This window comes from Gobio gobio (assembly GCF_949357685.1).
Source record: "Gobio gobio genome assembly, chromosome: 3".
In the NCBI taxonomy this organism is placed as follows: Eukaryota; Metazoa; Chordata; class Actinopteri; order Cypriniformes; family Gobionidae; genus Gobio; species Gobio gobio.
Window position 1 is genome coordinate 67032085 of NC_137099.1, and position 27145 is coordinate 67059229.

Below are 27145 nucleotides of genomic sequence, written 5' to 3' on the forward strand. Positions count from 1 at the left end.
CCTGTGGCCGGTTCTCCACTGGTCCTTCATGACCCTGTGGCCGGTTCTCCACTGGTCCTTCATGACCCTGTGGCCGGTTCTCCACTGGTCCTCCATAACCCTGTGGCCGGTTCTCCACTGGTCCTTCATGACCCTGTGGCCGGTTCTCCACTGGTCCTCCATGACCCTGTGGCCGGTTCTCCACTGGTCCTTCATGACCCTGTGGCCGGTTCTCTACTGGTCCTTCATGACCCTGTGGCCGGTTCTCTACTGGTCCTTCATGACCCTGTGGCCGGTTCTCCATGACCCTGTGGCCGGTTCTCCACTGGTCCTTCATGACCCTGTGGCCGGTTCTCCACTGGTCCTTCATGACCCTGTGGCCGGTTCTCTACTGGTCCTCCATGACCCTGTGGCCGGTTCTCTACTGGTCCTTCATGACCCTGTGGCCGGTTCTCCACTGGTACTTCATGACCCTGTGGCCGATTCTCCACTGGTCCTTCATGACCCTGTGGCCGGTTCTCCATGACCCTGTGGCCGGTTCTCCACTGGTCCTTCATGACCCTGTGGCCGGTTCTCCACTGGTCCTCCATGACCCTGTGGCCGGTTCTCCACTGGTCCTTCATGACCCTGTGGACGGTTCTCCACTGGTCCTTCATGACCCTGTGGCCGGTTCTCCACTGGTCCTTCATGACCCTGTGGCCGGTTCTCCACTGGTCCTTCCTCTGAGCACTTTTGATAGAGACTGACCACTGCAGATCGGGAACACCCCACAAGAGCTGCAGTTTTGGAGATGCTCTGACCCATCACAATCTGGCCCTTGTCAAACTCGCTCAAATCCTTACACTTGCCCATTTTTCCTGCTTCTAACACATCAACTCTGAGGACAAAATGTTCACTTGCTGTCTAATATATCCCACCCACTAACAGAGATCATCAGTGTTACTCACTTCACCGTTCAGTGGTCATAATGGTATGCCTGATCTGTGTACATTATCCTTACAAAAATAACCCAGATGGCTTGAAGAACAGATACACCATATACTGTCACAATTGTGTGTTAATTCTCTTCATGTTTAATCACTCAAATGTCTCCATCTGCATCTTATTCTGCTGTAACGATCACTGGACGTTTTGTTAATATTAGGGATTTCCTGGAATGTCAAACGTTTAATAATTCTATGGGTCTCACTCTGTTGTCGTGTATGAATGGAACAAATTACATGTGAGAGTTTAGCTTTCCATAATGCTCACATTGCCCTATTTTGGATAAAAACACAACAGAAATATTACTCTCTAAAGATATTTGAAGTTATGGTCAATACCGGAATATCACGACAGGCCTACTTCCTAATGATATCTCCCAAAACTAGCATGTACAGGGTGAAAAGTAACGGTCCTAGTCCTGAGCCTTGGGGTACTCCATACTGAACTTTTCAGTATTTTCAAGTCTATTCAAAAGAATGTTGTTGTCAGTCGTAAAAAATTCAGCACTAAGATCCAGCCTAACACCCATGCAACAACCACATAGCAATGCCCTAGTAATCACCCAGAACACACCCTAAATTAAACCATTTAGGTTGTATGTGTGTCTCCAGTAAGATCTTGTGCTGGTCGGTGTTTGTGAGTGAGTAGATATGTCAGCATCTTCACCTCCTCATGTGTAAAGATGAGCGTCACCCGCTCAGAAAGCTGTTTGGTTTCTGTATTACTGACGACGGCCGTCACCACCTTCGAGTTGAGCTGATATGTGGCGTTTCTCTGGTTTCCATCTGATCTCTCTCTGCTCTCCTGCTCCTGAGATGTTCGGCTCATCTTGTGCATCAGATCGCTGGATGAGTTCAGATCTTTATAACTGACCAGCGCCACAAACGCAAAACCTAAAGGACAACGACATTCACATCTGGTCATGAATGCACTGATGCTTTCATAAGTACATATATGTGGATGTGTGTTTGTACCTGGATATGATTCCCCTACTACCGTTTTCCAGCTGGTGTTGAAGAGGGCGGAGTCTGTGCTCAGAGAGACATTCCCACTGGGCGGAGTCTGATTCCGTGTGACCGCAACCTCAGCGTCTGTGATTCACATGAGCACACAGAACAACTGCTTTCAGTATCTCTTTCATTTCAGCAGTATTTCCATTCAGTAACACAGTGAGATGATGTTTGTGTCTCACAGGTGTTGTACGTCTCCATCCTGGTCACCGGCTCTTTAAGCTGAGGTCCGATCAGGCGCATGCTGTTCTCCACCGCGTCCAGAAACTGACTCAACGCCTCGCCGTCAGCAAAGTTTCCATCCGACAGCAGATCATCGGTGGAGGTGAACAGGTTCTGGAGTCAAACACAATGAGATTGAAAGGCATATTCCAGCTCTATCATCAAGTTACCATGGTTTCAACACAAGAAATGCAGAAGAAACAAGAGGAAGCTGCGGTTTCACCTCCAGTAACTGTTCTCCGGTTTGACGTCGTCCGTCTGGATCACTCAGAGACTCACAGCTGTTCTTCAAAAGCGTCAGTAAACTCTTCAACTAGATAAACACACACACACAGTTAATCTCCATTTGATAAAATACTAACGATAATCACTAGGAGACAGACGTTTTACCTTTTCAGGCATTTCCTCCTTATTAGACTCTACTATAAACTCGTCACAGTTCATCTCTGCACACAAAAACACAACACAATTAATATTTTACCCAATGTAACCCCTCCAGTTTGAACCACCCCACTCCAAGCGGGACTCGAACCCGGATCCGCCGGCATGAGAGTCGGATGCTCTAACAAGGAGGCTAAAGGCTGCAACCCCTAGTGTCAGTCGCTAGAGCGTCTCTTGAGATCAGAGGAGTGAGGTTTACTCGCACAGCAACTTCTAGCTGGCCTCCGTTACACTAGCAAATATATTTGTTTAACAGTGCACATGCTACTTGATCACTCACCGATGCATTTTGACTTGTTGTTGCCGTAGTTACTGTAACCCTGGTTACATTTGCAGCTGTAGCCGCCTGGATGATTGTCGCATTCAGCATTTGTGCCGCAAACATATGGATCTGAACACTCATCGATGTCTGTGAGAGAGAGAGAGAGTGAGAGAGAAGACTGTTAGTCGCTTGAACACAGATTCCTTTGATAACATCGTTTTGATGTCATGACAGCAGACACACACACACGTTAGCAGCAATGTTATGATGTTGACGTGATCAGCACTCAAACACACCGGTGTCAGTATTATTAGTATCATTAGTAGCACAGTGACGCTCACCTGCACAAATTCCGTTCTCACGCTTATCAAACCCTGGAGAACAGGTGCAGAAGAAACTGCCAAGTGTGTTAGTGCAACTGCTGTGAACTCCACACACTGAGGACAAACACTCATCCACATCTGCTGCACACACACAGAGAGAAGGAGACGAGGGTTTCATTTAGACACAAACACAAGTTCACAGATAAAGAAGTGAGATGATAGAGGTTAGAGACGCAATGACAGCTGCTGTATCAGCTTGAAACCCCTCAAAATAACGTATCAATCCTAGTCAACTGCTGTACCATTATAAATAGCAACTTATACAAGTAGCATATACTGCGCACAGAATCCAAAGTCTCTTTTTTGCACAGAAAACCCAGATAAATGTGTAAAGATGCGGCAAAATCATCAGAGCACACGGCAAGAGACACTTTATGTCACACTGCAACTCGACTAAACCCATTTCCGATGTGACAAATAACCCAGACGTGACGTCAACCTTTCTATCATGCAATTTCCGTGTTGTGCAAATGCCAATGTAATGTTTCCTAGATGATAAATGAACCGTACCTACATGCAAAGTCATAGTGAAATCATGTGGGAAGGCCTCATACTACACTGTAAAATCGAATTAGTTAGACTTGCTTAAAAACACAACCAAGTAAAGTGAAATAGGAATAGTATGTTGTGCTGACAAATGCTTAATTACTTAGAGTACGTGATACTTTACTTTAGATTTACTCTTGACTAGTATAGCTACCATTGTTGTGTTTTGATGCTGAATGTTGAAGGGTGTGTGTGTGTGTGTGAAGCATGATCAACTGCAAGAAATTGTTACAAATATAGAGGGATTATATCAACTAAATTAAGTCTCACAAGGTGTTTATGACGCAAGTGTGAGCAATAAAATTGTAAATGATTATACGACATGAACGGAAGTATTACATAGATTGCTTTTTAAAGGTGATCTAATTTCTGACTAAATCATTAACTATAGTTAATGATTCAGTCAGAAGCAACCTATTTATTACGTCTCTTCCTTTGAAACCAAATAAATGTGATTTCTTGTTATATCAATGCATCAATAGGAAGATAATTACAATAATATGAATGTTCCAAGTGCTCAACCAAAGAGAACACTGATCTCCATAATGGTGGTCATATTTTTTGCTTGACAAAATGGCACTCAAACCAGTCAGTTAATCTTAACTTGGGTTTTCTAAGTAAACAAGATATAGTATGTGAATAGTACAGATTTCACGATTTTTACAATTAAGTTAAGAAATTAAGTAAAGTAAACTAAAAAGTGTTAGTTAGAATCACTGTTGGATGTTACAGTTTCACAGCGTCCAGTATGCTAATATTTAATTCCACACAAACATCTTTTCTGTGAACCTCCTCATATGTTTCATGTTTCATTAAATTATATGCTTAAAAATTATAAATGCATCACATGGACCTTGTATGGTTATAATCAGGGTCAGAAAGGGCTTGAACTAACGTTACAAAAATTCCTGTTTTTATTCGTAATCTAATAATGATCTACAACCCCAAATCAGAAAAAGTTGGGACAGTATGGAAAACGCAAATAAAAAAAAAAGAAGTGATTTCTAAATTTAATTTGACTTGTATTTCATTGCAGACAATATGAACACAAAATATTTAATGTTTTGTCTGGTCAACTTCATGTCATTTGTAAATATGCATCCTTTCCTGTCATTCAGACCTGCAACACATTTCAAAAAAAGTTGGGACAGGAGCAATTTAGGGCTAGTAATGAGGTAAAATGGTTAAATAATGATGTGATTTGAAACAGGTGATGTCAACAGGTGATTGTAATTATGATTTGGTACAAAAGCAGCATCCAAGAAAGGTCTAATCCTTTAGGAGCAAAGATGGGCCGAGGATCGCCAGTTTGCCAACAAATACGTGAGAAAATTATTGAAATGTTTAAAAACAATGTTCCTCAAAGAAAGATAGGAAGAGATTTGGATATTTCACATTCAACAGTGCATAACATAATTAAAAGATTCAAGGAATCTGGAGGAATTTCAGTGCGTAAAGGACAAGGGCGCAAGCCTAAGCTGAACAACCATGATCTCCGATCCCTCAGGCGGCACTGCATCAAGAATCGTCATTCATCTAGAAGCCATATCACCACATGGGCTCAGGACTACTTTGGCAAACCTTTGTCAAGTACCACAATATGTAGTTATGCGTTACTTTTTAATGTTCTTTAACTGCTACAGGTATAATAGTTCTGTGAACTAATGTTTTGAGAACATTAGAATAGATAACTTTGAATTAATGTTGGTCATAATGTTTCAACATTTTTCAAATTTCATTCAAAAATCAATGGTAATGGCATTGAACCAATGTTATAATGTGATGATGGTTCAGAAAATGAAACACTACAACTAAAGCCACACAGCATGAAATCACCTGAAGATAAAAGAAGACATTAAATCTCTCAAGATCTCAGCAGAACCTCTCATTGAGAATTAACAGAGGTTTAGATGATGATGTCAAACTGCCCAACTAAAGCAAACACTGATCACCATAATGATGATTGTCAATACAATATAGGGCTGAACGATTTTGGAAAAAAATCTAATTACGATTTTTTTTAACCAATATTGCGATTGCGATTTAATATGCAATTCTTTTTTTTAACTCTTTATCTTCTGTATTATTCAACAATACATCATTGTATAGTAATGGTGGAAATCACGATCCGATTCCGATTCTGGGAGTCACGTTCCGATTCCAAAACAATTCTTGAACTTTTTCCTCATTAATTATTAATATTAATATTAATCTTATTAATTTATTTAAAACTTAAAATGTTTTTTATTATGATTATAATTATAAGCTTTTTAAAATAACTACACATTATAACATTTTAATTAAAACAATTGCATGTTAATCATTTTAAATATATAAACTAATATAGCTGCAAAACATAAGCTAGTAAATCATAAAGAGGAACAAAAAAACATATTACAAGCAATGAACAAAGAGTGCTTTCAGTATTTAAGAGTGTCTGAACTGTGAGTGATTTTTCTCTTTCTCAGCTTTACTGTTGTTTGATTATTAATGATGACATCATCATAGACAGCGGGAGACCTGCATTCACACTAATGCACAATCTCTTTTGAAATATAAGATGTTTTTGCCCTGTCTGTTTAATTCTTTAAGACATTACTGATGGTGTTTACATTAATTTTGCGTCATAAAAGCATTTTGAGACGCACACAGACGCGTGCTCGCGAGCACTCTTCACAAAGCGCCGCGTGAGCATTTGAAATGGAAAACCTTCTGTCAGTGAGTTTCTTATTTTTAATATACAAGCACACTGCATTCCTAACGACATGAATGAAGCCTTCGTTGAGCGTTTGTAAGGAAAATATCGGCGGGCGAGAACACACTCTGTAAGCGTGACATCAAGCAAAGTTTCTCACAGCGCATATCCTGTGCAAAGAAGCCAATAGGTTACTGTCGTAACCCCGGTTCTCTGAAACATCGAGTGGAGAGATCCACCTATGGGAAGGGCATCCGTACCTGACCTCTGCAGAAGCATCCAATTGCACCAAGTCTGGCAAGACAGACAGGAGCGCGCAGCCAATGCCCGGTAAGGCCCCGCCCCTTACCTGCGGGCATATATAGAGCCTGCACGCGCTACTGTACTCCAGTAAGAATATTCGCTTCTCGTGCGGCAAGCGGGGCAAGGCTGGTGGATCTCTCCACTCGATGTTTCAGAGAACCGGGGTTACGACAGTAACCTATTGTTCTCTTTCATCATCTCGTGTTCGAGATCCACCTATGGGAGAGACATGGACAGCTCCCCGATTGCCCAATATACTCACAGTGAGGTTCTGTTAGCCAGAAAAAGACGGTCACCCCCAAGGGGGCGGTGCTTGACACGTCTCATAATCATGAACCCGCCACACCGACGCACACACGTAACTGCGGTGTGCAAGCAGGACATGAAATGTGTGTGGCACACACAAGAGAAGGCAGGGTTAGGATGACCCCACCTCCAAAACCGAATGTGCTACCGGAGTTTTGGTAACATCCAGCCTATAGTAACGCACAAACGTATGGGGAGAAGCCCAACTGGCAGCAGAGCAGATATCCTGCAGTGATACTCCCCTGAACAGAGCCCAAGAGGCGGCTAAGCCCCTTGTGGAATGAGCTCTGATGTCCCCTGGAGGTTGCACTCCCTTTGATTCGTACGCCAAAATGATAGCGTCCACAAGCCAATGCGAAAGGCGTTGTTTAGACAGGGGATCCCCTTTGTGGGGAGGGGCCCATGAAACAAAAAGTTGATCACTCTTCCGGAATGCACTGGTCCTAGCCACATACGTCTGTAACGCACGGACCGGACACAGAGCATTTAACCTTTGATCCTCCGCGGAGGAAAAGGGCGGAGGGTGAAAAGCGGACAGCTCCAATACCCCCTATGTGAACGCAGGAAAACATTTCGGCATGAAGGCTGGATTAGGTTTAAGGAAAACCTTATTTCCGCCCAGAGAGAATTTAATGCACGAGGGGTGAACCGAGAGTGCATGTAACTCACTGACACGTTTGGCTGACGCCAAGGCCAAGAGCAAAGCTGTCTTAAAAGACAGCAACTTTAGGGAAATATCCCCCAGTGGCTCAAAAGGGAATTGAGACAGGGCTTCCAGCACCAAGGAGAGGTCCCATTCAGGGATCGTTCCCTTAACGACTGGCAACAAGCGGCGGGCACCCTTCATAAATCTGCGGATTAGAAGATGCTGCCCAACCGATGAGCCCTCAAAGCCCACATGACAAGCAGAGATAGCTGCCAGATAGACCTTAATAGTGGAAAAAGACCTTCCTTTATCCATAAGGTCTTGGAGGAAACACAAAACATCAGAGACTGAGCACTGATATGACGTGAGACCCCGCCCATCACACCACTCATCGAACACTTGCCACTTACAGCCATATAAGGACCGTGTAGAAACGGCCCTGGCATTCTGTATAGTAGCCACCACGCGCGGGGGAAGCCCTAACGCGCTCAGGTTCGTCCTTTCACGGGCCAGGCCCAGAGAGCTACCCTGTCCGGGTGTGGGTGATAAATCTCCCCGTTCGCTTGAGACAATAGGTCTGTGCGGAGGGGGAGGCGCCACGGCTGAGCATGTAACAGAGGGATTATCTCCGCCAGCCAGGGCGCTTTGGGCCACCTGGGAGCTATCAGGATGAGAGACAGCCCCCCCTCTCTCACCCTGGCCAGTGTAGGAGTTATCAAGCACAGGGGAGGAAAGGCATACAGCAGCACTTTGGGCCACGGGTGGGCCAGTGCATCCACCCCGAGGGGCGCGTCCAAGTCCTTTAGCGAGAAGAACATAGGACAATGGCTGTTTTCGCGCGAGGCGAATAGATCTACGGACGCCTGTCCGAATCTCATCCATATCATGCTCACTATCTGAGGGTGAATGCGCCAATCTCCGAAGAGCGGGTTCCCCCTCGATAGAAGATCCGCGCCTCTGTTCAGGATTCCCGGAACAGCGCGTAACGACAGGAAAAAACGTCTGCTCCATACCAGCAGCTTGTAAGCTAGGGCATGAAGTTTCGACGAGCGCACGCCGCCTTGACGATTGATATAAGCCACTGCCGTGGTATTGTCGCAGCGTACGAGCACATGATGTCCCTGCAGACGAGGCAGAAAATGATTCAGAGCCTTCCAAATGGTCAGAAGCTCTAAATAATTGATGTGCTCTGAACGTAGTTTGTTCGGCCACAAACCGTTCACAGTTCTGCCCTCTTGGGTGGCACCCCAGCCTGTTAAGGACGCATCCGTCGTCACAACTTTCCGCAACAATACCGTCCCCAGGAAAGTCTGTGCTCCTCCAGTGGCGCAGAGCTGCGGCGCAGGTGCGCGTCACTGTTACCGAGCGACAGAGATCGTGTAACGGGCTGAAATGTAGTGACGAAACCCATTTCATGAACGCCCTCATCCTCAAGAGTCCTAGTGGCAAAACCTGGATAGATGAAGCCATAAGACCCTGTAGTCTGAGGCATGTGCGATATTGCACCTTCGCCCCCTCCCTGAACTGCGATAGGCAGTTCATCAGAGAGAGAACGCGCTCCTGAGAGAGACGCGCTCGCATGGAGACTGAGTTCAGCTCCAGGCCCAAGAAGATCACATTCTGGCTGGGTGCAAAATTGCTTTTGTTCACATTCACCCTGAAGCCCAGGGATGTGATGTGCGCGAGCACACGGCAGGTGTCCTGCAACACCTTTTCCTTCGAGTCGGCTATGATGAGCCAATCGTCTATGTATGTCAAAATCCGTAGACCAGACATTCTCAGGGGAGTCAAGCCCGCTTCCGCGCACAGACTGAAGGACCGTGGACTTAGACTCAAACCAAATGCAGGACCATGAATTCGTAACAAACGCCTTGATAGGCGAAACGAAGAAACTTCCTGTGTGGTGGATAAATGCTTATGTGGAAAAAAGCATCTTTCAGGTCGACCGATGTGAACCAGTCGTTCTGTTTTATGGCGCGGGCGAGCGAACCATGAGTTAACATTCTGAAATTGTATTTCCTTAAATGTTTGTTCAACACTCTGAGGTCCAGAATGGGACGGAGAGAACCGTCCTTCTTTGGGACCAGGAAATAACGAGAATAAAAACCCTGGTTTATCAGATTGGGGGGAACCACCTGAATCGCACCTTTGCTCAGAAGGGAGGAGATTTCCTCCTTCAGAACGTGGGCAGTGCTCTCTTCTGTGTGTGAAAAGAGAACACTGCTGAACCGCGGGGGTTTCATAGCAAACTGCAGACGATAGCCCTGCACTATTGTGCGCATCACCCACTCTGGTGCCGCTGCAGCTCGCCAAACTGCCGCACGGCTTGCGAGCGTACCCACCCGAGCGATGCCGGCTTCGTGTGTGCCCAGCTGGCTTATTTGTGATGCAATGGCGTCCTCTAGTGGGGAAACTAGGGACTGCATGCGTGGGTTCAGAGAGCTGTCCGCCCTTTGCAGAGAAAAGTGATTTGCCTGCAGAGGGAGGACATCCCTCTGTAACGAATTCATTTGATTCGTTTGATTTAATGTGTTTGAGTTTTTTTGTGTGTTTTGTTTTCGGGGAAACAATGGGGCCGAAGCCTTTATTAGCTGAGTGAGGGGAACACAACATGTGCGGTGTGGTGACACTGTTTTTGAACACATCCTCACAACAGACCCCTTGAACGGGGGAGAACACACAACGTCCACTGAACACATGGGCTGGGCAGCCATGGGAGGGGGGGACCCTCCAGAAGTGGCCCGTCGTCTTTTGGACGGGGGCTCTAGTGCGGGAAGCGAGTCCAGAGAGCTTGTCGCTCGAGAACATGAACCCCAAACCCTCATCGGCCAAACATCAGGCAGGCCGCTTGCGTTTGGAGTCGCTGGGGGTAGAGCTTGGGGGTTTTCCCGCGGCGGCAGCAGCATTAGGTTTCCCCCAGGGCTTGGTCGAGGGTGGGTTTTGCTGCCTTTGCGGGCCGGGCTTGTTGCGGGGCCTTTCCTTGCCCTGATGAAAGTGACGCGCCGGGGCCGGCGGGTTAGGCAAACGCACAGGGGGCGCCTGGCGTGGAGCCGCCTTCCTAGGAAGACATAATTTGAAAGCCTCGTCCTCCTTCTTTTTGTCGTCGCACCGCTGTTGCATTAGTGCGACGGCGGGCCCAAAGAGAGCCCGGCCGGGCTCTACCGGGGCGCCTGCGATGCGTCTCTTCTCACTGTCCGGGAGGCCTGACAGATTGAGCCAGAGCGCGCGCTCCCCTACAACAGAAAGCGCCATGGAGCGCCCACAGGCTTGGACGGCCTGACGAGCGTTGCGGAGGACGAGATCGTTCACCGTAATGATCTCCTTCCATAGTGAAGGGGAGGGAGATCCCTTGTCGAGCTGTTGGCCCAGGTCCTCTAGGATTTCCGCCTGGTAGGCAGAAAGGAGCGAAGAGACGTTAAGTGCTCTAACAGCCAAGGCCGATGATTTGTAGGCGGCCTGGTGCACCGAGGCAGAAAAACGGTCCATCTTGCTAGGAAGAACCGGTTTAGGGGGGGCGAGCAGCCCTCCCTGGGCTGGAATGAGGTGCCTGGCGATAGAGGGCTCTACAGGGAGTGCAGAATTATTAGGCACGTTGATTTTCTGATCACATTTTTTTTCCAGGCACATTTGACCAATTTCAAACCACAGTAATCCTAATAACTACTATTGATTTAGTATTTAATAATGTATAAGTGATATATAATTGTTCATGAAGGCTGGAAATGAAAATCACCTTATATTCAGGTGTGCAGAATTATTAGGCATGTTTTCTTTTACAGATAAATTGAGCCAAAAAAGAGATTTAACTCAGACTGAAAAGTCAAAAAGTATTAAATGCCCATGAGAAGGATGCAATACTAATGCAATACTAGACATTGCAGTTAAGGCATGACCATTGGACAGTGAAATGCTCGTTGGGTCAGCAGGATCTGACAAAAACAGGTGGTGAAGAAAAGACACCTGTTAACTGCAAAAGAATTAAGAATTAAGGTGAAGAATTAAGGGTGAAACCATCAGGAACCCTTTAGTCTCCAGCGCCACCATTTTCCAGAGATGCAACCTACCTGGAGTCTCCAGAAGTGCAAGGTGTCAGGATCTCAGAGACTTCAGTTTGGTAAAGAATCCTAAAAAATGACCCCCACTAGATAAGAATCACAAGCTGAAGTGTTGTAAAATACATGAAGAAGGTTTTTTTATAGGCTTTATGGACAGATAGGTTGAGAATGACTCTTGAAGGACCAGCACCACATCCTCTAGTACCACTGTTTGAAGAATTCATCTGCCAGAATCTGGCAGTACGTTTTGGGAGTTCATTTTTAGTCCATCTCTGCAAAACGGACTTCAGGATGGACTAAAATGAACTCCCAAAACGTACTGGCAGATGAATTCTTCAAACAGTGGTACTAGAGGATGAGGAGCTGGTCCTTCAAGAGTCATTCTCAACCTATAAAACCTATAAAGCCTATAAAAAAGCAGGCTTCATGTATTTTACAACACTTCAGCTTATGATTCTTATTTAGTGGGGGTCATTTTTTAGGATTCTTTACCTAACTGAAGTCTCTGAGATCCTGACACCTTGCACTTCTGGAGACTTCCTGATGGTTTCACCCTTAATTCTTCACCTTAATTCTTAATTCTTTTGCAGTTAACAGGTGTCTTTTCTTCACCACCTGTTTTTGTCAGATCCTGCTGACCCAACGAGCATTTCACTGTCCAATGGTCACGCCTTAACTGCAATGTCTAGTATTGCATTAGTATTGCATCCTTCTCATGGGCATTTAATACTTTTTGACTTTTCAGTCTGAGTTAAATCTCTTTTTTGGCTCAATTTATCTGTAAAAGAAAACATGCCTAATAATTCCGCACACCTGAATATAAGGTGATTTTCATTTCCAGCCTTCATGAACAATTATATATCACTTATACATTATTAAATACTAAATCAATAGTAGTTATTAGGATTACTGTGGTTTGAAATTGGTCAAATGTGCCTGGAAAAAAAATATGATCAGAAAATCAACGTGCCTAATAATTCTGCACTCCCTGTATAGCGGGCGGCTCACCCATGCCAAGAGCCGCCATGTCTTTTACCTCCAGGCCCGCGAGACCGTGTTTGAAGTCGAGCGGGTCCTGCCAGTAGTGTTTCATGTGCTTAGCACATGCTGGAACGGCGGGAAAGAGTTGCTTCCTTGGGCCAGGAGGAGCTCCCAACACTTTCCCATCATAAATGTCTCTCTCCTGGTAGGTGGCGCTCTGTGGAGCCGGCCACTCAATATTGAGACGAGCGGCCGCTCGTTCACAAACATCCAGGAGAATAGACTGGGAGGCCGCGGGGACGCTGGCCTGGGGAATACCAGAGGGCGGGATGGCATCCTCGTCCTCGGAGACCCCGAGAAGGCCCGCGTCGTCGTCGTCACCGGACCCGGCCGGTTCGTCGACGAGCGGGAGGTTGCCCACGAAGATGTCCTCTTCGGGGAACTCAGAGTTAGGCTGGTCAGCCCAAACAAGAGCGGTCGCGTCCCGGGAGGCCCCCGGTGGCGCGCTGTCGTCACCGTGTCCCACGTCTGAATCCGAAAAGTCGAGCTCGCCGCACTGGGTAGCAGCAACTTTAAGGCGGCGTCGCAGGAGTTTCCTAGGCAGCACGAGGCAGTGGCTGCAGTTCTCCGGATTCTCCAGGGCCTCTTCCGCGTGCTTGAGGCCCAAGCAAACCACGCAGAACGAGTGAAGGTCCTTAGCGGCGATAAGCGCACCACACGCGGCGAAAAACGTAGAGAAATCCGTGGCGGGCAGCCGTGGGACAGGAAAACGTGAGAGAGCGTGGGCGGCTCCGAAAGCAGACACAGACAATCTGGCGGAATAGAAACTGTCACGTCTGGCGGAGGCTGATCGAAGGATATTTCCTCCTGCAGACATTTTAGTGAGCAGCGTCAATTCAACCGAGCTGTGTACACGCAGAGATCGCGAGAAGCGAATGTCAACTGGAGTACAGTAGCGCGTGCAGGCTCTATATATGCCCGCAGGTAAGGGGCGGGGCCTTACCGGGCATTGGCTGCGCGCTCCTGTCTGTCTTGCCAGACTTGGTGCAATTGGATGCTTCTGCAGAGGTCAGGTACGGATGCCCTTCCCATAGGTGGATCTCGAACACGAGATGATGAAAGAGAACTGCGAATGTCATTGCAATTCGCGCCGTCAACCTTTCCGAACGTTATGAAATATTATTTTATGGTTCGTGTGTGATTGTGTGAGTATGTGTGTGTGTGAGAGAGAGAGAGAGAGAGAGAGAGAGAGAGAGCACCTGCAGTTAAAATCTAAGCTCAGAATCGACCCAGAATCATTGGAGAGAGAATCTTTTCTCCCACCTCTATTGTAGCCTATAGTATGTATATATATATATATATATATATATAGTAACACAATATTAGATAGATTAAACACAAATAGTTTTTTTTTCCCTTTTAGGCCAGGCATATGATATGTGTAACGTGCCAAGTTGATGCTTCTTCTGCAGACTTTACTCTTGCGTGTCACGTGACCAGACTGTAATTGCAGCCTTTGCGGTTAGGAAATCGTGTTTTGTCATATTGCGATATTATCAATAGCCCTAATACAATATCAATATCTTAACATCAATCTAAAAAGTGCAAGAATGATGTTGAACCATCATCACATTATAACATTGATTTAATGCCATTACCATTGATTTTTGGATGAAATTTAAAAAAAATGTCATCACTTGCGGGTGCAAACGTGATGTTGATTCAGTGCAGTTAACATTTACACATTAACATTGATTTAACATTATTTTGATGTTGGCTTGCTATCTGGGAACCTTCCCAGAACATTCTCTGTTAGCTGGGATATTAGCCATTTCAATTAAATTAATTGAATTCCCATAAAGGGAAAACAATAATAAAAGCCAAAGATTTGTTCTGGAAGGCACATATTGACTCTTAATAAAAAAGGTGATTTCTGACACTGAATGAATGAAAAGCAATACGAGTGAGGTTGCTCACCTTCACATGGTGAGTCTAGTCTTGATTCACGATATCCTTCAGGACACAAGCATCTGAAGGAGCCAGGGGCGTTCACACACTTCTTTTCACTTGAGCATGGAAATGTCTTCTCTAAACACTCATTGATATCTGTTGGAGGAAACAGTTGGTATTAATTATAGTATTTTAATCAAAGTAGTGGATTGTTTTATCCCATAATAAATCCTTTTTCGTACCCACACACACTCCTGTTGTTGCTGTGAAATTGGCTGGATTTGATTTAAATCCTTTTTTACAGATGCAGTAGTAACTTCCATGTGTATTGAAACAATGAGCGTTTTCACCACACTCATTCTTTGGCACACACTCATCTTCATCTGTAAAGGAGGCAGGAATCAAGAAGGAAACATCATTACAAATTTCAAAAACTACAGTTACACAAATTCCCTCTGTTAAGTGACAAAACAGTGCTCATTACCAACACAGGTCTGGTTTTCTTTTTTGAATCCAACTTCACATTCACGAGACTCACTAGACCGCAGGAAAAGACCTGATGAAGATAAAGAAAAACAAGATCTGTAGAATTATCTTTGTACTTTCATAAATATATTCATAAATACATCTGAAAAACTATTCTGTCAGGTGAAATTAAACTTAATGAAGTTGTATGAATGAATATTATCATCAATCTTGTAATTTTCTGGATGTTACTTTATCATATCCCATCATAATGTGCAAATTCAACAATACAGAAACCCCCCAGTGAGACTCTGTGCTGCAAAAAACGTTCGGTAACAGCGTTCATTCAGTGACAGATCCACCAGTCTGAGTCAAACCGATGCCTTGTATGATGCCTCATCTGAATCGATCTACACTGGTTGCATAGTAAGTTTTGCTTCACCAAAAATAACCTACACATTAAAGTCATTTGTTCGTGAATCGGAGTGGGACTAGTCATGCTGTATTAGTTTATGTGTTGTTGCATGCAGCCTGCAAGAAAAAAAGTCATTTTCTTACAATTGTTAAATTCATCATTAGTTAAATTCAGACCGCAAGCTCCGTAAAACGAGTTTATTTCGCAGTGTAGATTCAAGTGGAACAGGACTTGAGTGATGCACATGTGCATGAACGTTTATCGCCCTAATTTAAAGGGTTAGTTCACCCAAAAATTAAAATTCTGTCATTAATTACTTACCCTCATGTCGTTCGACACCCGTCAGACCTCCGTTCATCTTCAGAACACAAATTAAGATATTTTAGTTGAAATCCGATCGCTCTGAAAGGCCTCCATTGGCTCAATGCACGGTTCACTCTCAAGACCCTTAAAAGGTACTAAAGACGTCGTTACAAAGTCCATCTTACTACAGTGGTTCTAAAATAACTTTAATTTACGAATCAGCAGTTTGGATCGCCAAATTTCAGCAGTTTGGCGGTTTGACACGCAATCCGATTCATGAGTCGACTCACTGATTCATAACGCTTTGAAGCTTCATGAGGCCGTGTTTTGAAATCGTCATCACTATATAAGTCGTAATTTAGGGTTTTTTTGCGCACAAAAACTATTCTCGCCGATTCATAAAGTTATTTTAGAACCACTGTAGTGAGATGGACTTTGTAACGACGTCTTTAGTACCTTTTAAGGGTCTTGAGAGTGAACCGTGCATTGTGCCAATGGAGGCCTTTCAGAGCCATTAGATTTTAACTAAAATACCTTCACTTTTGGGTGAACTAACCCTTGAATGCCTCGTGATTAAACAAAGGGTGCAAATGTGAGTGTGCTCACCGCACACTGCTGAAGTTACAGTAAAACACCACTTGGTGGCGCTCAAGCAGAAAGCGGTCTTGCTGAGCACACATTGATACAACGAAGAGGAAGTAGGAAGACAAAAAAGAAGATGAGCTGCTAATGCTGCTTGCCAGTTAGAAAAAGTGTGTGAATGGTTTTGGCAAGCACGTAAATACTGTCTCTCTTCTTCTTCTGTGTGACAAGCGAGTGTCAGAGGCGTAAAGTGCCGCAGCACCACCTTGTGTACCGGGAGCACCATCTACTGAATGTGCAGTAGATGGCGATAGAATTATCAGCCGATGCCGAGTACTGATCCGATACCTGGGTTTGTATCTGTATATAATACTAGCCCTGTATGATTTGCTAGAATAATTTTATGGTGTGCTTCAGACTCATCCCTTAATAAAACATGAACAAATACATGGTGAACTACTGTATTCATCACAGTATTTTTATTATCTGACATGCATTTGACAGTAATATTATTTATTTTTCTTAAGCAAAAAAGAACTTCAAATGCAGCCACAAATCTAAAACTGCAAACTGAAAAAGGTATTTTAGCTTTACAATATAACTGTATAAAAAAACAGTGCAACAAAAAAGTCTAGGAATATAAATCTCTTTACAACCTTCTAGGCATAATTATTATTATTAGTAGAGACGTATTATTATTACATAGAGACGTAGCTAAATCTACTGTAGGCTACAAAAGTAGCTTAATATATTCTGAAAATGTATTCACGTTAAACCAAACTTTTATTTTGACGGGTAGCCATGAACACCTTTGAGTGCCTGTGTTCATTATATGACAGTAAATTCTCATGAAGTGACGGTTTATGCGTTCGTGTCCTCATATAGTGACCATAGACTGTAAAAATGCACGTAGAGGTAGAGAAACTGGGGGAGGACAAAGACAGCGAGCGAGTGTCACGCAGAGACGAAATACAGCTAAACACATGCCTAAACAGCGGACATACTGCTAACGCTTTCTCATTTCTTCTTCGCTGCCCTAAACAGTGGTTGCTTGTGGCAACACAGCACAACTTCCTGTGTTTGCAATGCATTCTGAGCAGCGAAGAAGAACCGCGCAGTGATTAGGCAAAGCTTGCGGTCATAATAACTAGATCTTGTTTAAGAAAATGGTATCGGATCGTACATGGGTTCAAGTACCCGCTAATACCGATGCCAGAATTTGTAATACTAGTATCAAAATCGGAAAAATTCTAGGTTTGAACACAAAGACCGAAAAACATCTCGAAAAACGCTGGCGATCAGCGCACGCGATAATCGTCCCGGTGTGTACAGGCCTTTATTTTGTGCTCAATACGAGGACGGTAAAGTATTCTAACAAAATTCTTTAAAGTAATTGGAATCTGAATAGGGGTACTTTGAATTGACACAACAAGAGCAGCTGAATACAGTTTTTGGATCCTGCATACCCAGCAGGTACAGTGTGTCAATGTGATGTCAGGAAGACGTTGGACTCAAATTTTGGTTGAAAATGAAAGTCAGGTTGACGTCTAAACCTAACTATTCTTTGACGTCAAGCTACAATGTCAGATAGACGTCAAATTTTGGTTGGAATAAGCGCAGCACTGTAAAGAAAGACGGTGAAATGACAGCATATTAATCACTATTTTAATCATTATACTGCTACATTAATTTACTAATAAAGTCCACTTGAGCGATTGAATGAAAAAAATGAGTGAATTTAGACACTGATGAACACCTGCTGTCAACAATAATTCCAGAATCACTGAAGGAAAGAGAAACACAAGAACTACAATTGACTTCAGTCATAGCTTTAGATGAAATCAACTGAAGATAAAAGAAGACATTAAATCTCTGAATCTCTCAGCAGAGGAGGATTAAACAACTCCACAAACAGCATCACCAGCTTCACACATTACTAACCAGACTGACTTTATTTCTGTCAGACATCTACAGAAGCTCTTATTGAGAATTGGGGGGCAGTCGGGGCCTATTGGTTAGAGAGTCAGACTTGTAACCCAAAGGTTGCGGGTTCGAGTCTCAGGTCCGGCAGGAATTGTTGGTGGGGGGAGTGAATAACCAGCACCCTCCTCCACCCTTAATACCACGACTGAGGTGAGACCCTTGAGCAAGGCACCAAACCCCCAACTGCCCCCAGGGCGCCGCAGCAATATGGCTGCCCACTGCTCCGGGTGTGTGTGTGTGTGTTCACTACTGTGTGTGTTTTACTTGGATGGGTTAAATGCAGAGCACAAATTCCAAGTATGGGTCACCATACTTGGCCACACGTCACTTCACTTCACTTCCCTTTAATTAACAGAGGTTTAGATGTTGATGTTTTATTGAAAATGTTTGGTCATTATTATGGTGATCTGTGTTTTATTTCAGTGTTTTTTGTGCAGTTTGACTCTTGACGTTTTAACAATATTTTTTCTCTGGCTGCTGTAACTGTGTTTGTTATGGCAAGAAAAGCAAGAGGAGATGTGATCAATTGTTGGCTACTTGCTGATGATAAAGATATGATCACATATACTGGTTTGAATCAAAATCTCTCTGTTTTTTGTCAAATAAAAAGAGGAGAAAATATATACTGTTTTTAATAAGCTTCTATCAGCTTTCTATCAGCATAATACATTGTTTACTTAATATTTGCAATGAGGCAACCATGCGCACGCTCTCTCTATCATGTGCTATGGATGATCTGAAAACACTGATAAACGTGTAAGCTGGAGTTCATCGAATTAAATTAAAGTGTCATTCAGTTAGTCTGTGGTCCGGAACGAGCAGCTTGTGCTGTTTCTGCGACTAAATCGGTGATCAAACTTTCAGTGGCTATTGTTTGCGTTTTATTTGTCTTTTTTGCTGTTTTAATATAAAATATTAAAAATTTCATGAAAATTATTGGTATTACTACTATTAGGAATTTCATTTTTTAGAGAGGTTTAATGTTTTACATAATATAGAGAGTATAATTTATATGATAAATAGCCTATAATAAATCAGAAAACTAGATGAGGTGAAATAGGCCATGCGTTGACGCTCTCTTGATTTGTGCTTTGGTAAAAGTGCAATAATTCTGAGGAAATGTACAAATAAATATCTCAAATCACAACAATAGTTGTGATTATAATTGAGGAAAATAATCATTATCAGTTTTACCATTATGCAGTCTTCATTGCCCAGACAAAACAGAACAAGCTTGAATAATTTGATACAAACTAAAACGTACATTTGACACAGGACTAAGACTAACAGCTGACAAAATGAACACTACCCGCAAACAAACAGAACACACACAGAACACTTTCACACATACAAACACGACACTCATCTCACACATAGAAACGACCCTAAACAAATGTCAGTGTGTTCAGGAAACCACAGATGTGTCAAAGATGTCCTTGATCTGCTGTGAGCGCTGTGGCTGATGTGTCGAGCGTTTCTACGAATCAAAACTCTCAGAATAATCTGTGCATCTGCAGGACGAGAGAGCATGCACTTCACACCATTTTCAGTTCTGCTGGGTTTTTTTTGGGTGAACACGAAAATTGCAACGCACAACTTTCCACCCAGCACTCACACTCAAGTCATGCATTTTTTTATTTTTTGGGTAATACAATATTTATGTGAACTTTATGAGTCAAATCAAATGTCTAAATCTACTAAACTAAAATCAAAAAAAACATTGAAACCCTAATGACTTTATGACCCTATAAAGCAGAGCATCACAGAGCGGTTTTCTGTCTTCACTTTTACATGTGGGTTTCAGTTTGACTGTTGGTGCCTTGGTGGTGATGTATTTACATATGGTGGTGTACCTTTGAGTTGTGTGCTTGCAATGAGTCTGTGGACTTTTTCCAGTAGGGATGTACGGTTTCATATATAAAAGTAATGACATGCTCAAGTCATCAAATGTTCCTTCAGCTGTCAGATGTGTTACCGTCATGTGTGTGTGGGTCTATAACCAAAACATGTAGTGAAAAACTAAGCTGGCATTTGAGAAACTAATTCAGCTAATCAGGCAGGACCTCCAGGATGTTGTGGAGGGGTGAGGTGTCTGAGGGGGACTAAATCATGGGCTAATTTTCATTTTTGAGCGAACCATCCCTTTAAAGGGGTAGTTCACCCAAAAATGAAAATTCTGTCAGTGACTCTACAATAATATTACAATGCGATGACAATAGTTTTTGTGCGCAAAAAAAATCAAAATAACACCTTTATCCAGCTTGTTCTTGTCTTCCGTGTGTGCCTCCACGACGCATGCGCGAGAATATGACGTAGTGCCGGGGTTCAGGAATCCATGAAATGCACACTTTAGCCCCATTTTGAGAACTACGCCGAGACCTAAAGCACGATCAATGTAGAATCCAACAGCTTAGACACGCGCGTCTTCCTCTGCTTGTAAACAAATCTCTTCTGGGTCATGTGTCCGAACGCCGGATCTGCGTCATATTGTCGCGCATGCGTCGTGGAGGCGCACACGGAAGACAAGAACAAGTTGGATAAAGGTGTTATTTTGATTTTTTTTTGCGCACAAAAACTATTGTCGTCGCATTGTAAAATTATTGTAGAGTCACTGTGGTGAGATGGACTTTGTAACGACGTTTTTAGTGTCTTTTATGGGTCTTGTGAGTGTAAATGTACTGAATGCCAATGGAGGCCTATCTGAAGCCTTTCTCAGCCATCAGCTTTACACAAAAATATCTTAATTTGTGTTCTGAAGATGAACAGAGGTTTTACGGGTGTTGAACGACATGAGGGTGAGGAATTAATGACAGAATTTTCATTTTTGGGTGAACTAACCCTTTAACTCAAAACAAGTCAGCCATGTCAGGCTAATTACACCAAGCTCTATACTTATGGCAATTCAATTAAGGTTATCATAGGGCTACTTTACAAGATTCTAACATTAATGGTGTGTTCACACCAGACACGAATGAAGCGTTAAGTCGTGAGTGTTTACATGTTAAGTCAATGCAAAGATGCGAAAAGACATTCTGCGGCGCGATTCGTGCGAATGAGGTGGTGCGAATGACACGTCGTGAATTGAGAAAGTTGACAAATCTGAACTTTGGCAGATATTCGCGCCACGTTAACCAATCAGGAGCTTTCTCTAGTAGTGACAACAATGAGGACAAAATCATATGTGGATACCCGGAGTTGTACGATACATCTTCATACTTTATAGAAACAGGAATAAAAAGGATCTTGCTTGGAAGAGTGAGTGAGGAGGTCGGTCGGACGGACAGTAAGTTGTAAAAAGCGCCCTTTACTCAATTTGAGCTATATATTTGTGCATTCACTCTTTCCAGGAGCGTATGCAAAGCCAGGAGCAGGGTTATTTATTTATTTATATTTGGATAACTGAGAAGGCATAATTCTCATGATTTCATTCACCATGACCCTGTCCAAAGACTGTCCTCCCAAGCCCACCCACCCTTCCAAAACACTTTCTAATCGGATCTAAATCTCGTAGGTGACCTATTTATTCTCAAAAAGGTGAATTCTCACTGAAAGGTGAGTTTGCAGCTATGAGGTCTGTCAACTATGACTCCATACAGGACAGCCGGGAACCTTGGAGTTGTGATTGATGATCAGTTAAACTTCACACATTGTGAAGTTTTACAACATCAGGAGGATCAGGCCCTTCCTTCAAGAATTTCAAAAATATTTTGCTACAATTGTCTATTAATCTTAGTCTGCCTTTACATTGCTTCAATTCGTTACTAGTATTGTAACAAGTCATCTTCCTTAGAAACGGAAAAAAAGTGAATTTAGATTTATTTATTGTTTGAAGCATAAAAAAAACGTATTTTTTATTCCTATGTTATAGGCTATGCTATATCCTCTGCTCTGTAGAGGACACCATAACCCCTTTATTGAGAACATTAAAAGACATGAATAGACAAACAATGGGATTTTTTTTTGTTATCCACCAAACAATTTTTATGCTTCAAGTTTTTATCCAAACTTTGATGACAAACAAAGATGATTCTCAATGTTATGAAAGATACAGAATCATTTGATTTACCATTTTACTTTATGCAATATAAACATGGCCAGAAATGCCATTCCCATTCTAGGCAATGCATTTATACACTGTCTAATTTGCATATTAATGTGTTGTAATGTAAAAAGACGTGTAATAATATTTTCATAAGAATGTCTTGTATTTCGTAAGAATATCCAGACTTAAAACTGTGTATGTTGTCAGAGAAATTCTTTAAATAATGTCCTCTACAGAAGCAAAACCTCTATTCTGGGTCTCAGGAGGATATTTCTGTCTCGTGCAGAGTGGCATTTATATTTAGATGTCACTTCCGTCACTTTGTAGCAAGCATTTGGCCATCAGTCCTCTTAGCAATAAAAGTTTATTCAATGAATGACTGTTGCCTCGAAACCGAGCCAAGATCGCTATACGATGACTAAAATGCTGTTGCTTTGTCAGTTCATCGCAATCTCACAAAGTTCCGTTATAAAAATTAAGTCGTCAACAATAAATCCCTTACTTACATCGTGTCTTGACTTTGTTTGTAAGAGAGGTTTCGCGAGCCTGCATAAACTCAGCACTGAATAAAAAAACCTCTTTTTTTTTCAGATTCTGATCGCGTTCGAGAGATCAACGACTATATCAGTGATTGGCTGCATTACTCACCGCTGCAAAAACACGCTGTAAATAGATGCATTTGACGCTCTCCAGAACTCGGACACAAATGTTCAAATATGCCAAATCTGTTTCGCCAATATTATTAAAGTGAGGGTGCTTTTGCTTGCGTTTGGGGGTGCTTAACACCCTTTAGCACCCCCGTAGAACCGGGCCTGCCCTTCCTATCGGAGCTACACAACTCCTCGCCCGAGCTCCTGTTCTATCCAGACTTGGCTGTTGTAATGCTCTCTTGGCAGGCCTTCCAGCATGCACTGTCAAACCTCTGCAACTGATCCAGAACCCAGAAAAGTGGTCTTTATCGAGCCGAAGAGAGCGCACATCGCACCTCTCTTCATTAACTTCTCGCATCAAATTCAAGGCACTGATGTTTGCCAACAGAACGACCACTGAATCTACACCCCTGTACCTAAACTCATTACTCCAGACCTACGTGCCCTCCAGAAGCTTGCGTTCTGCAAGTGAAGGCGCCTTGTGGGGTCATCATCCCAAAGAGGCATGAAATCACTTTTGAATGGATCTTTATCTGGACTGTTCCCTACTGGTGGAATGACCAGCCGAACACATCCCAAGAGTCTTTAGTCATTTCCAAGAAACAGACGAAGACGACAGATAAAGATAATGAAAGTGATGGCGCCTACGCAAGGTTTTACACTGCGTCAGAGAGCACTTCTGTGCAATGGTGGAGAAGAAAAAAAAACACAAGGGCTTGTGAAACTATTGATCCCTCATGGGACCAAAGATTGAGAAAGCATTAACTGTTGCTGTACCACATTCTGAAGAAATAGACACTGGATATAGTATCTGTTAAATGTACATTTAGAATATAGCCTAGAATAGTCTAATCAAAAGTGTATTACACGGACCTTCACCTGACTGTTTCCCTGCTGGTGGAATGGCCTATCTCAAGTCTTTAGCCATCTTTTTCGTCAACACTTGACCCATTAATACTAACCCTTGCTTCGTGTACTGTGCTTGACTAACTGGGACTAGTCCTCATTTGTAAGTCTTTGGATAAAAGTGTTTGCTAAATGATTACATCAATATAAGGCAGGGGACTTTTGCACCATGTGTGTAGAAGACTTTTATCTCAACCATCTGTGGTTATGCTATCTATGCTGCTTTCAATTCACAGTACTATTTGGCAAGCCTCTTGGTTAATACATTTAGGTCACTTCTAGGGACTATTCTAGTCTTATTATTTCCAATAATACATTATTTAGTATATTTTTAAAGTGGTTTTCCTGTTAATTTCATTTGTGTGGGGATGTTTTGGTTACATACATACACTCTTGAAAATTAATTTTAAAAAACGTGCTTTCATGACAATGCCATCGAGGAAAGAAACTTTCAGTGAATCTTAAAAGAACCATTATTTTCTTAGTGTAAAGTACCTTTTTTCCACTATAAAGAGTGGATGTTAAAGGTCATTCATGGAACCATCAATGCCAATAGGGAACCTATATGTACACAAACCCTGACCCACACACAAGTGATGGCACATACGCAAGGTTTTACACTGCGTCAGAGAGCACTTCTGTGGGATGTTGAAGAAAAAAGCCACAAGAACTTGTGAAACTGAGGCCCCGTCATGGGACCAAACATTGAGAAAGCATTTCACGTTACCCAGCCAGCTCTTTCCAAACCCTCATGCATTTATATTTTTTTATTCATTTTTTTTTTAAATTAAAAATACAAAAAATGTTTAAATAAACATAGCTAATAAGAAATAGACGATGGTATAAGATGCTATAGATTTAGTTAAATTGCAACATTGTGCCTTAACCCATCGGTGAATGTATAATGTACACTGGAAATAGTATCTGCTAATTTAGTATTTGAATATTCTACATTTAGAAGACTAAATAATCTAATTTCTATGTAAAATTGGACATATTTCTCTCAAATTTAATTATGGAGAAAGAGTCAAAGAGATACATCTGAAAGGTAAACATATTCTTGAAATAATATTAGGGCTGTCAAAAGATTAATCGCGATTAATCGCATCCAAAATAAAAGTTTGTGTTTACATAATATATGTGTGTGTACTCTGTTAATTATTATTTATATATAAATACACACACATTCATGTATATATTTAAGAAATATTTGCATGTATATACTGTATATACATTTATATAATCTATAATATAAATAAATATAAATGTTTTATAATAATATTTTTTTCTTAAATATATACATGCTTGATCGTGATTGATTAATCGTGATTAATCTTTTGACAGCCCTAAATAATATGTTTTATATATGTGAACCTGAACCACAAAACCAGTCATAAGTCGCACGGGTAAATAAATATTTGTGGCAATAGCCAAAAATACATTGTACAGGTCAAAATTATCAATTTTTATGCCAAAAATCATTAGGTTAAGTAAAGATCATGTTCCATACATTTCCTACCATAAATATATAGGCTATATATAAAAAAATATTAGTAGTAGTAATATGCGTTGCTAAGGACTTCATTTGGACAACTTTAAAGGAGATTTTCTCAATATATTTAGATTTTTTTTTTTTGCACCCTCAGATTCCAGATTTGCAAATAGTTGTATCTCAGCCAAATATTGTCCTATCCTAACAAACCATACATCAATGAAAATCTTATTTATTCAACTCGGTCGTGAATATCAATTTTAAAATAATTGACCCTTATGACTGGTTTCATGGCCACATGTGTCACATATAGCCTATATAAATAAAGAAAATGGATGTCAATAGATTTTGCTCAACCTTTGAATGTAAATTTAATTGAATGGCATTGTTTAAATATTTGTAAATGAACCACGAGAGCAATATTTTTTATTCTACAAATTTAAATGAATGACTTCGATGAAATCCCACATTTCACTACGGATCCATTGACAAACTTTTTTTCACACACACGCACACGCACACGCACACAGACAGAGAGTTTTGATGTAGATTCTTATCAGTCTTATTGTCTGTGTTGTGTCTACGAAAGAGACTCTTCATTATGATTCAGTGCCGTGAAGAATACGCGTGTCTGGTTTCACGGAGAACAGAACAGAAACCCTCCAGTCTAAAGAATAGAGTCCTTGTTTAAAACACACACCCGTGTCTGTCTACTCTTAAAATGACCAGTCCGCCTTCAACACACACACACACACACACACACAAACATCTACTCACCCAAAAGAAGAAGTGCCCACTTCAGGTCCATGTTAGGAAACGTGCTGTCAGACGCTGGTCTGTGTATGATAAACAATTCCCAAAAGAAATCTGTATATTCGTCGGAGATTCCCGTCACATTCCCTTTCACTTGAGATCGGGAGGCGGTTTGAAATCTCTCTCCTCTAGTGAATGTGTCTCTGTCTGATAAGAAGCTCTTTTTTCTTCAAAAGTTTCCAGTCAGTTTTCCAGATGATTCCTCCTCGGGTTCGTCTCGTCTTTCACTTCGGCTCTATTTGTCTTAATCCACGCGGTCGGAAAGTTTCCACTATTTTCTCTTCTTTTTTCCCCCCACTGGCCTCGTCCGTTATATTACCCCTTCACTCTGCTACTGTGCGAGAGAAGTCAGCAGCTATTCATAGAGAGAGAGAGAGAGAGAGAGAGAGAGAGAGAGAGAGAGAGAGAGAGAGAGAGAGAGAGAGAGAGAGAGAGAGAGAGAGTAACCGTAACCGAAGGCGGCAAGACGCGCGCATTTTTTTGCAGCGGTTCCCATTTTCACTCAGCAAAATAAAATAAAAAACTTTCTTTCAAATGTGTAGTTTTCGATTTGTTTTTCAGTTAAAATCATATAAAAGTGCTAAGAACACGATAAACTAGCACTATAACAAGACTTAATATCAGTGGTTGTGTCTGTAATTTCACTGTTTTTTTTGTTTAATGATTATTATTTTTATCTTAACCTCACCGACAGATATTCTGATATTCTCGGTGGTCGGTCTGACTCAGAG

At 42.3% G+C, this 27145-nt stretch overlaps 1 protein-coding gene across 2 annotated transcripts in view; it reads right to left on the reverse strand.

Annotated features, from left to right (window-relative positions):
* LOC307123816 (adhesion G protein-coupled receptor E5-like) overlaps nucleotides 1–26764 on the reverse strand; it is a 39001-nt gene extending 12237 nt beyond the window's left edge. The window contains exons 1-11 of one of the 2 annotated variants that reach the window (XM_079812534.1): nucleotides 26379–26747; nucleotides 15248–15319; nucleotides 15006–15146; nucleotides 14791–14919; nucleotides 3240–3362; nucleotides 2917–3045; nucleotides 2586–2641; nucleotides 2419–2508; nucleotides 2156–2309; nucleotides 1938–2054; nucleotides 1630–1856 (exon numbers count right to left, since the gene is read on the reverse strand). In XM_079812534.1, the coding sequence (XP_079668660.1) occupies nucleotides 1630–1856; nucleotides 1938–2054; nucleotides 2156–2309; nucleotides 2419–2508; nucleotides 2586–2641; nucleotides 2917–3045; nucleotides 3240–3362; nucleotides 14791–14919; nucleotides 15006–15146; nucleotides 15248–15319; nucleotides 26379–26409 (1269 nt within the window). In that variant the 5' untranslated portion in view covers nucleotides 26410–26747. Of the gene's footprint in view, nucleotides 1–1629; nucleotides 1857–1937; nucleotides 2055–2155; nucleotides 2310–2418; nucleotides 2509–2585; nucleotides 2642–2916; nucleotides 3046–3239; nucleotides 3363–14790; nucleotides 14920–15005; nucleotides 15147–15247; nucleotides 15320–26378 lie in introns of both variants that reach the window. The other variant, XM_079812535.1, reaches the window with a different exon arrangement.
* Nucleotides 26765–27145: the final 381 nt, after the last annotated feature.